The sequence below is a fragment of the Amborella trichopoda genome, chromosome 2 (genome assembly GCF_054954075.1).
Source record: "Amborella trichopoda isolate Santa Cruz 75 chromosome 2, AtrichopodaSantaCruz75HAP2 v2.0, whole genome shotgun sequence".
Taxonomy (NCBI): Eukaryota; Viridiplantae; Streptophyta; class Magnoliopsida; order Amborellales; family Amborellaceae; genus Amborella; species Amborella trichopoda.
In genome coordinates this window covers 65,187,432-65,199,566 of record NC_142337.1, presented here as the reverse complement: position 1 = coordinate 65,199,566, position 12,135 = coordinate 65,187,432, and the positions used below count along the sequence as shown (strand labels likewise).

At 33.3% G+C, this 12,135-nt stretch overlaps 1 protein-coding gene across 2 annotated transcripts in view; it reads right to left on the bottom strand.

Annotated features, from left to right (window-relative positions):
* OVA2 (tRNA synthetase class I (I, L, M and V) family protein) overlaps positions 1-12,135 on the bottom strand; it is a 37,293-nt gene extending 25,158 nt beyond the window's left edge. For both annotated transcript variants that reach the window (XR_002280260.2, XM_088859527.1), the window contains exons 1-12: positions 11,911-12,135; positions 10,357-10,555; positions 10,065-10,219; positions 9,836-9,937; positions 9,349-9,418; positions 6,931-7,043; positions 6,611-6,679; positions 6,373-6,480; positions 5,706-5,856; positions 2,227-2,455; positions 1,371-1,657; positions 1,098-1,234 (exon numbers count right to left, since the gene is read on the bottom strand). Coding sequence is in view for 1 of the 2 variants with exons in the window: in XM_088859527.1 (XP_088715653.1) it covers positions 1,098-1,234; positions 1,371-1,657; positions 2,227-2,455; positions 5,706-5,856; positions 6,373-6,480; positions 6,611-6,679; positions 6,931-7,043; positions 9,349-9,418; positions 9,836-9,937; positions 10,065-10,219; positions 10,357-10,555; positions 11,911-11,982 (1,692 nt within the window). In the remaining variant the exon portion in view is untranslated. The remainder of the gene's footprint in view (positions 1-1,097; positions 1,235-1,370; positions 1,658-2,226; positions 2,456-5,705; positions 5,857-6,372; positions 6,481-6,610; positions 6,680-6,930; positions 7,044-9,348; positions 9,419-9,835; positions 9,938-10,064; positions 10,220-10,356; positions 10,556-11,910) is intronic.

Below are 12,135 nucleotides of genomic sequence, written 5' to 3'. Positions count from 1 at the left end.
ATAAAGGAAGAGGATAAATATAAAACTGCATTCAATGTTCTATTTGGACAATACGAATGGAATGTAATGCCATTTGGACTAAAAAATGCTCCATCAAAATTTCAAAAAATAATGAATGAAGTGTTTAATCCATATTATAAATTTATGATTGTTTATTATTATTATTATTATTATTATTATTATTATTATTATTATTATTATTATTATTATTATTATTATTATTATTATCATTATTATTATTATTATCATTATTATTATTATTATCATTATTATTATTATTATCATTATTATTATTATTATCATTATTATTATTATTATTATTATTATTATTATTATTATCATTATTATTATTATTATTATTATTATTACCATTATTATTATTATCATTATTATTATTATTATTATTATCATTATTATTATTATCATTATTATTATTATCATTATTATTATTATTATAATCATTATTATCATTATTATCATTATTATCATTATCATTATCATTATTATTATTATTATTATTACTACTATTATTATTATTATTATTATTATTATTATTATTATTACTATTATTACTACTACTATTATTATTATTATTATTATTATTATTATTATTATTATTATTATTATTATTATTATTATTATTATTATTATTATTATTATTATTATTATTATTATTATTATTATTATTATTATTATTATTATTATTATTATTATTATTATTATTATTATTATTATTATTATTATTATTATTATTATTATTATTATTATTATTATTATTATTATTATTATTATTATTATTATTATTATTATTATTATTATTATTATTATTATTATTATTATTATTATTATTATTATTATTATTATTATTATTATTATTATTATTATTATTATTATTATTATTATTATTATTATTATTATTATTATTATTATTATTATTATTATTATTATTATTATTATTATTATTATTATTATTATTATTATTATTATTATTATTATTATTATTATTATTATTATTATTATTATTATTATTATTATTACTACTACTATTATTATTATTATCGCTGCTGCTCGCCAAAGTCAAACCCAGCCTGGCTTACCTGTTCTGGAATCCATGTTATTTGGTTGATGGCATCCATAGTCGCTTGCCTAAAACCTTCTACAGAAGCAAACCATTGCTCAGTCGCCCGAAATATAGTAGGTTTCTTTGTTCTCCAGTCGTAAGGATACTTGTGTTCTGCAGTTACAAGAAGATATACTCATCTAGAATTAAACAACCAAAACCCATAAGCTTCATAAACCTTCTGCAGATAATGAAATATCACAAACCGTCCTAGCTAAAGACCCTTATCATTCAAAATAGTGAAACTTACCATATGATTCTTCTAAAAGGATTGACATTTGATCATCTAAGTAATTTGCAATAGCAACTGTTCCTTCTCCTAAAACATCTAGGCCACTAAACCGACCAGCTTCTTCAGTGAATATTCCATTGTCATCCACAGGAGAAAGTACAGGCAATCCATATTTCAAGCCAGTTGCATAATCTTCTGGACCATGACCAGGAGCAGTATGGACAAGTCCGGTTCCTGACTCAGCGGTAATATAATCTCCACCAAGAACAACAGGGTTTTCCCTGCCATCCACTGGATGAACATACCTGTCATGTAGTTTATAAAGATCAGGTTCCATATCAGATCTTAGTGAAACGATAAAATACCATAAAGAAACATTAATTTGACAATCTTAGCTGCTCATGAAATCTAATCTAGAAAGCAAAAAGTTTAAATGTGGTCATATTCAAATGCGGTCCCTTGCTCCCTTCCAAAATTTCATCGAAGAGATGGATTTAGGATCTGAAGGTAACACCTCCTTACTCACTCTAGATGCATTTCTGCTTTAGATCCATGATTTTGCTGCTCAAAAAATAGTGCAGATATGAATCTTATGATGATCTAAGAATAATTAAAATAAACATTCCATAAATAAACTTTCTATTTTTTAGGTCCAAAATCCTTTTTTTTTTCCTGGATTCGTAATGGCGACGGTTGAGTTTATTGACCTGTGGATATTTAGGTCCAATTGCCACCTCCAAGATGGATGTTTAGAACGAGAACACATTTGGAAGAAACGCAAAACCCCATCCAACTAGAAATAACCAACAAATTAATATCAAAAATACATTTGGAAGTATTTGTAGGGTTCACATTTTGTTAGTCCTTATACAACCTGCAGTTTTCTAGTTCTGAACCGCGGAAGGTCTTCTTGACTTCAATTTTTGCATTCCACATTGACTGTAGTGCCGGTACACGCTCTGTCGCTACAATGAGATAAGGCACCTTCTTTCCACATCTCATAATTTTTCCCAGTTTGCTGCTCCCTTGTGATGTAGACCCTCCTTCTGTGAGAGAGGTAACTTCAATGACCGCATAGAGAAGTTCAGCATTCACTGAAACAGCTGTACAACAAAAAGACTTGTCAGTCTATGCTCCATGTCATAGAGGAAGTTTTAATAAAATATTACATTTTAGATGTAACTCAACATGTGGGAAGCATGGATAATGAGATTGTCGATTCCATTATAAAGGACATGCTACACAAGATAGCAAGAAGCCTTATGTGTTTGGGGTACTGTGATGGTCTTGAGTAGTGATGTCTACAGCTCATACAAATAAAGTGATCGTCCTTTAAGCAGCTAATCTATGTACCATCTTTCATTGTAATCGTAGTCACTCACCAAAAAAAATATAATAGCGGTATTCCTAGGTGAGTCAAGGACATAAAATGGGCCAATAGAGTATGTGTGACAAACTTTGAGGCATGGTGGGTTAGAAACAAAACTATTCCAGTGTGACATTGGGAGAAGTTTAATTTCCAAGGCACTTTCCTCACATCAGATTGACTCTCATGTTTAACAGCAAGTATCCTCAAATTTATGGAATGTGGCCTTTCCACTGTAGTCTATTTCATTAGTTAGCTAATTCATACTAATATTGCATTGCAGGATGCTTCTCCTTATCCACTTCAGCTTTTGGAATTTGGCTTGTGATCCACCATTGTTATGTGTGTGTCGCAAGCCCTAATCATGCGACAGTTTCTACCAAACAGTTTGCAATGATGAACTTCCTCCAAATATAGTGTTGTATGTTGCTTTCAGGCCCAATACTCTTCATAAGAGAAATTGATGAACCCTTACAGGTAAGGTCATGCCATATAGTCTTTGCTCCCTGAAGGCCCGCTCATAAATGCTCTTTGGATGCCCTCCCAGACCGGAGTCCCATTTCTGTGTGGAGACCAATTTCCACGTTTTAAGGCTTTTTTGTAGAAATGTCAATTCCACCAAAATAGGTGGAATTAAACATTTCCGGGAGATTGGAAGAGAGCCACAAGCCCCAAAAACTTGGGGTAAGTTATATTTTACAAAGTGGGTTGAGACACCCCAAAAAAAGGACCTCAAACCCTAGAGTTGTAATAATTACAATAATTAATACATAGTAATTAATAAATTTGAATTATAAATAATATATATTATATTAATTCATCATCGTCACAGCCTTTTCCCAACTAATTGTGGTCGGCTACATGAATCCTGATCCACCATTTTGCAAAATTAAGGGCCATACGCTCAGTGAGGCTGTAAGTCTCTATATCTTTTCTCACTACTTCCAACCATATCCTTTTGGGCCCCCTTGCCCCTTTTGAGACTTCCACTTGAACTAACTCGTACTTCCTAACAAATCTTGTGTTGGATCTGCAACACACTAAATTTTCCTGAATGCATTCATTTCGAATTTTATCCCATCTTGTCTTGCCACTCATCCTTCTCAACATCCTCATCTCCCTTACAATTAATTATATGTTATAATATATAATATAAATTATACAATTAACATATTAATTATATGCCATAATTATATATAACAATTATAATAGTTTTATATAGTTATAATAATTATATAATTATAATAATTATAATAATTATATATTTTAACCATAATTACTTATATGTTATGATATATATAATTAATGGGTTAGGTTAGGGCACTCATACATACGAGTATTTCTTTAAGGTACTCAATATGTTTGGACATTGATACCCTTACCCTACCATGCAGTAACTTTCTTGTCTAAGGGTATTTTAGGTAATTAATTAAGGATAAAGTAAAAATTCTTGATAAAAAATAAGCATTTATTAACTACAGTGGAGGTTGCTTATAGAAATATCTATCTTACCCCTCCTAATGATGAAATGCCCTTACTCAAAAATTTAAATTACAAAACAAGAGACAATGAATATCCAAAAATGTTAAGTACGTTAAGGAAATACTCATATGCCTGAGTAACCCATAACCCATAATTAATTTATATATTATAATAGAAATCTTATATTATATAATTTATTAATATTATATAATATATTATTATAATATCAATGATTATATATAATATATAATAATTATATATAATATTATATATAATTATTATTATAATACATCTAATAGGATATAATATCAAAAGGTATATAACACTATGTTATAAGCCTTACGATCTTAGTCTCTCTCCTTGGCCATGGTTCCCATCAGAGGGATACCATTAACTATCTTCCAATTTATCTATTATTACAACTTCCCCATTCACTTCATTAAGCACTTACAGTGCAGCCTCCAAGGATTATTAAGTTTAAACTCGGCCAAGTAAATCGCCCTCGCCCTATTGGCGAGTCAAGTTGGGCATGAGTTGCGGTGCCCAACTCACCAAGGACACAAAATAGCAAAAAAAAAAAAAGTTAAAAATATAAAAAAGTCAAAAATACCAATATATTATTTAGAAATGTGTTTTAGATGATTTTGATGGTTTTTAAGATGATTTAGGAACTTTGTTATTTCTTCCTTTTTTTTTAAATTTTCTAAAATGTTCAAGGTATAAACAAATTTTCAATAATCCATCTTTTATGATTTTTTTAATCTTCTTTAGTCTTCTAATAATTTGTGTTATCGCTTTATTTTCTTATTTTTAACTCTCTTTTTTTTTTACAAATGTTCAACTTTTTTTAGTTATTTTTTAATTTTTAACATTTTTGGGGGTGTACATAACTCAACCAAGTAACTCTCCTCAATCAAGAGCCGAGTACCTTGACCAAGGCGAGCTTTAAAACCTTGACTAAGAGCAATTAAGGCATCTGCCGTCCGCTACTTCTGCTCCAATGCATGTAACTTTCTCTAGCCATCCCATATCGCCGTGCTCCAATGCATGCTCTTCAGGTAAGTTCCAAATTCAATTGCTGTCATCAACTAACCTCTTTTCATCAACCTACTTACTCTTCAGAAAGTACCAAGGTACTCACTTTTAACACAATGTGTCTATTGCGCCCTCAATTTATGCCAGGCTTATATCCATGCAGGACATACTGATCAGGTGAGGGCAGTAAAGCCCAGACAGATCAGCATGCATCCTCAGGAAACAAAATGCCAATCTTTCATGCCAAAGTTGTACAAGACCCCAAAACATGTCTTGTTTCCCAAGGATGCTAGAACTTAAGAAACTTGATATATATAAAGCCGTTAACAACGGTTGAAATATTACTGTGAACAATGTCAGAGAACTCCAATGCCCTAAGCCTTCGTTCAATTAATATTTATGCTCATGAAAAGTCCCAAAAAGAATAAAAATAATTATGGAATCACTGGAAATAATAAAGTTTAGCTTACCAACATTTCCTGGGATGGTCCAGGGAGTTGTAGTCCATATCACCAAGGACAAATTTGGTAAAAAATCACCAAACAAGCCATATGCATTTTCAGGCACATGGACCACTTTGAAAATGGCATATATGCTCTTGGAAATGTGCCCATCTGGATACTGCAAAGGAAATTGCATAAGTTTAGTATGAAATCAGATTTAGTATATCTTGGTATGCAAAATTAACTAAATACAAGATGATTTATGTGTATAGGAAGGATAAGTAGTGCGTTTACTAAATCATGACCAACAAATTGATCTTACACAACTAAGAATCGAGCAGCAGTTAAACTTGTAAAAGTGATAAAACACAACACAATTGTCACATCTGACTCAATATATGTTTATGATAAGGCACTAACGTAAGCCCACCACACTCTCATACTAGAAAGAAATGACGGATCTATGCAAGTTAGATATGATCTGCTTACACCATTTCAAACATAAAGAGTCTAGCAGCTCTAGCTCATGACACGTGATTTGGTTCCTCCATTTCAAAAATGGTGTAGCACATAGGTATTGTTTACCAAAGAAATAGGACAGTGACAGACTTCACATAAACATTAACAAGGACCATTTATTCAGGTCTTCTTTTTGTAGAGCATAAGCAAATCTATATGCATAAGGCAGGCTTACCTCCAACTCTGCCTCTGCAAGGGCAGTACATGAGGATGGACTCCAGTGAACAGGTTTCAGGCCCCTATAAATGTATCCCTTCATAGCCATCTGGCCAAATACTTCAATCTATAGAGAACAGAAAGCATTAATAGTCAGTTTAAGCAGTGCTGAGTTCACTAAATATCACCTTCACAATTTTCACCAAGGACTTTAAACAGAATATGAGGTTGAGATTCCAAAAGTAAAGCAGTTTTACCTGGGCAGCTTCATATTCCGGAGTAAGCGTTAGATAAGGATTGGACCAATCACCCCATACCCCATAACGCTATAAGCATTGAACAAGGAAGCATTAGTCATACTCTAGCATTATGTAAGTTAATGCAATTATTCTCTGGGAATGGAATATGCCGTTTTTTGCTTATTTTAAAAAAAAAAAAGTTAATTTGCACAAAATAATAAACAGACACAACCAACAAACTTCTCATGGATGAGACAAGATAAGAAGAGCGAAAATATTTCCAGGTGATCTCCCAAACAACAAATAAATTACCAATGCACAAAGCAATCCGTATAAACCTTGAAAGATTTACGTTGAACATCAACAGTGTCTTTAGCAAACTTGGTAGCTTTCTTTCTCAATTTTATTGGTGTTAGCTCCTTCCTGGCATCTTGATCCAATGACTGAAGAACTGAAACAATAAATCATGATGATCAACCAAAAGTTGAAAAAGACGAATACCTATTAAAATGAAATACATTTACAAAATGAGATGTTCAATCAACCAAGCCATGATGCAGATGCTAGCTATCTGCATGCACTGCACTCCAGATCATTAATCATCATTAACATGCAAGGAATGCATTTTAATATGCAAAAAATATAAACTTACAACAGAGTCACAAACAAGATAAATTTGCTCTTGAATAATTAGAAAAGGAACAATAACAAAACTCTTGACGCTACCATCCAAGTTTGCAAGCCTTATCAACCATCCGATTGCACTGTGAAAGCTATTCCGAGATTCTAGAAAACATGATAGACAATTTATTTTCCCACTTAAAACAATTTAGAAGATGGTCCAGATTCTAATATATCTGTGGAGGGATTGAAAAGTTATCAAACGCAGCAATGCCGGGAGTAGCAAGACAACCCAACTCAAAGTTTTCCTTTATTTGGAACATGTGACAGAGAGGCACGCAGTCTCAAGGAAGGTCCTTAAAGGGGAAAAATAAAAAAGCATCTCAGCTTTAGTCAAGTCAGTCCCACATCATAGACCGGCCACAAGCATGACATACCTGTGCCAGTATATAGCACATAGAACATCATGTAACCAAGATCAATCTACCAAGAAGAATCTTCATTGACTCCTTTTAATAACTTCCAGGGATCACATTTTAGACCACCAAGTGAAGTATTCAGATGTGCCAGGTACATCCCCCAAAAAATGTTTCAATTCATAGTACCTATCCAAGTCTTGGTGTTACTTATAGAAAATAAAAACAAAAACCGTTGGTGTGCCTAATTCAAGCTCAGAGACATATGATCATGAGTGATACCTTGAGTTTTGCAATGCTATCTTAAGTACAAAAATAAAACTAATAATGAAATAAAGGAGGCACCCAAGGCCCATGCTAACATCACATGCTCATCTTGCTAAAGGAGTAAATCACTTGAAGCATGATGATATTACTTTAAATAAGGCACCAAGGCAAATTTCTATTTTTGGGTCTACCCCTTGCCCTTTTTGAGCCTTCCACTTGAACTAACTCACACCTCATAACAGGTGTTGTACTGGTTCTGTGCTACACATGGCCAGCACACCTAAGTCTACTTTCTTTCTTTTTTTGAGAATTGTTACCTTTGTATAAAGGGTAACAATTGAAGTATATAGAATGCCAACATGGTGGACAAGGAAGGGGGGGATGGGGAAGTAAGTATACTTAGTATAAATCCTTTACAAGGTGGGTAAAGAAACCAAAAACACAACTTAAAACCAGAGGTGTGAAGAGGGGTGCTTCTGTTGATCGGGTTTCTTGGTACTTAATGCCTCCGAAGACCAACAACCCGAGGGGCTGATGGTGGGTAAAGTGGAAAGAAAATCCAAATATGGTTGAGAGGTAAGCAGAAATAGATGTTTGGATTTTGTAAGCTGTGAGGTTGATGTGCAATGTCACCTAAGTCTACTTTCTCTCATCAATAGGCGATAAGATGACAGAAAGTAGACTTAGGTGCGCTGGCCATGTGTAGCGCAGATTCAGTGCAACACCTGTTACGAGGTGTGAATTAGTTCAAGTTGAAGGCTCAAAAAAGGCAAGGGGTAGGCCCAAATGGACATGGGTAGAAGTAGTGAGAAAGATATGGGGACTTATGGCCTCACTGAGAGCATGGCCCTTAATAGAGCATAATGGCGGACCAAGATTCATGTAGCCGACCCCAATTAGTTGGGAAAAGGCTCTGATGATAATGATAGTGATGATGACTTTTCTATAACTAATTCTTTCCCAAATAATAGTGGAAGAAAAAAAGGATCATGCTTTTATATGTAACATTCCGTAATTGTTTTTAAACTTATATTGCTCTATATAGACGGTATTATAAATGGAAAGTAATGTAATGCTGAAGAGATCAAAAGGCAAATATTGTTTGAGTCCAAGGGATCAGAATAATAGAAGGAATTGTCTGTCTCACTAATGCAAATTTAGTAAGATTCAGAGTGTCCTTTTTCAATGGATGATTTGGGGTTTTAGTTTGAAACTACATGGAGAGGCTTCCATTGATGCCTAAAGTCTTCAATTGATGTCTAGAACTGTCCTCTGGATGTGATCCTTCTCCCACTTTATTAAATATTATAAAGAACTTACTAGAGAAAGAAAACATATCGCAGGGTAAGAGCTTCAGAGGATACCAAAAAGCCTCTAGTTACAACTTGGATGTAATAAATTCCAGGAATATCATGCAAAATCCAAAGTGAATCTTTAATACAATGTATTTACCTTTAAGCTCAATAGGTAGACCGTGGCAATCCCACCCCGGCACAGAATGGACTTTGTAACCTTGAAGAAGCTGCAAATGCAAAGAAAATGGCCCTAAAACATGTGAGGTTGGATTATGGTTCACATACTATATACAAGGAGAAAACCCAACGAAAATTGATCTAAAATGTCATTTCTCCAAAAGACAAGAAGGTAAAATCAAACAAGGTACAAACATGAACAAGAAGGCTAGTCCTATATGACCTATACTAAGGAAAACAACAATAGAATTCTGATAAGATCATGGACTCATAAAACAATGAGAAAGTAATCGGCTCACAAAAAATAAAAGGACAACAAAGTAAATAATTTAACCATTTTGATATGAGATATTCCACCCTTCTCCAATAAAAGGAACTATAAAAGTTAAAATCTACATACACCATTAAGTGAATGATGCACACATAAAATGGAAAAAAGAAAGAAACGGGAGTTGAGATACAGAGACCTTGTAGCGATTAACAATGTCTTTTAGAATCTTGTTCAAAGCATGGCCAATATGCAAATCACCATTGGCATAAGGAGGACCATCATGAAGAACAAAACTCCCCTGCCAAAGCACTTCAAATAAGTTTCTCATGTTCATTCACATACAACTTAAGACGCAATAGTTAGACAAGAAAAAACAGAGAAAACTATTGATGTAAGAACTTGTTGATGGATAACTTAAAACGCACCCTGTTATTTCTATCAACAACCCTCTTCAAGACCTCATTATCCTCCCACAACTTTTGTATTTCTGGCTCTCTCATCACAGCATTTGCTCTCAAACCAAATGAAGTCTTTGGTAAATCCACCGTGTGCTTGTATTTTCCATCCTCTTTCTGTGCACCTAAAGACCATTTTAAGCATACAACACCATCAAATAAGAGAGGCCTTGAAGAATGAGCTCTATAAACTAAACAACATTGATGCATGTGAATACTATTAATCAAACGAAGAAATGCTCAAAAGGTTTAGGTTACATGCCTTCTGATAATTTTTTGGCAGCCATGACAGGTCCACGAGCTCTTCGCTTTGAAGTATAACCAAAATCTTCACTTGAACAAGTAGAGAGAGACTTGTCCTTAAGAAAAATAAAGTTTTTCTTGAAAGACCTCCTTGAAGTAGGTAGAATAGTCAAAACATTAGCACACCTAAAAGTTGAAAACGTTCGTTGCGAAATGGCCTGAAATCAAGAGGAATGCACATATCCATTAATTCTAATTGATGCTTTGAGTATTTCGTTTTTAAGTGTTAATGTTGGGAGAGAAGAGAGAGAAAGAGAGTAATATTCAAGCACAAGTAAATACATAGGCAATTATCATCATCATCATCATCATAGCCTTTTCCCAATTATTTGGGGTCGGCTACACAAATCCCGGTTTGCCATTCTGCTCTATCAAGGGTCATACCCTCAATGAAGCCATAAGTCATCATATCTTTTCTCACTACTTCCAACCATGTCCTTTTGGGTCTACCCCTTGCCTTTTCTTAACCTTCAACTTAAACCAACTCGTAACTCCTAATAAGTGTTGTACTAGGTTTGTGCTGCACATGCCCAGCCCACCTAAGTCTACTGTCTCTCAAATCGTGGGGCAATGTACCCTATAAATACACATATTTCTCATGGAGGTTACACTATGGCTAGGTTAACATGCAAAATGAAAGACAACCATTACATAAGGAGTTACAATAGTTGCTACAGTAGGTTCTAATGGGCATGAGGTGATAGGAGTTGCAGGCCTTAATGGGCATGATCCCATAACACCATAACAGCCACTTCATGAGGCCCATTATGTATAGGAGTTACAGCTGTTACATAGGTTTTCATGAGGCCATAGCAGTTGCATGAGCCCATAACAGATGCTACATGAAGTAATCTCATTTTCCAAACGATTAAATACTTATCACCTCATGAAGTGTGATCATGAGCATTAAAGAGATGAGTATTGAAGAAGTTTTAACACTGTTCTCCAATGTTCACAGTTCAAATCCTAAATGTCTAGGCTATATAAAAGCAATAAAAAATGTATAAATAATATTGTTAATTTGTCAGTCAAGTGTACTCCATAGCACTGCATAGTGCTTATACTTCTAGTTGGGTTGCTGATATTATATACCATTTGTATAATAACATTCCTATAACCGCAGGCAACCAATATTTTATCTCAAATTTTGTGAATTCCTTTCCATTGTCAAATTCCCCTATTTTGTTGAGAATTGGAGAGTATAAACTATAAAATGTGCTGTTAAATCTCAATTAAACCTAATTTTACTTTGATAATATCCAAATATATTTGTCCATTCAAAAAATATGAATCAAACTAGTTGAGTGGTCTTTTCTATTGCATCAATGCATGCAAAATCTATGTCCGAAAATCTGTTCAAAATGTATACAATAACAGCAGTCTTAGAAGGAAAACAAACTCAAAATGGAGTAGAAAAAAAGGTATAATTATATGGAATTCCTGGTATAATAAGATAAAAAAAAAAGTGTGAACTAGAGTAGAGTAAGAAAATAAGGTATCTCAGAAAGAATACCCGGCATGAGGATGCATGGACGGCCATGATTACTGGGTTTGTAGCAGATTTTAGGAGAGAGAAAGAATCCATATTTTCTCACTCTAGAACCAAAACCAGAGCTTGAGTGACCTCCATTGGCGCCATGGATAAGATGGGCTTTTGATGTACGCTGAGATTTTTGAAGGGTTTTATAAATTTCTCCATTTTCTCTAGCCACGTTATTTTGAGCTTTGGTTTTTATTT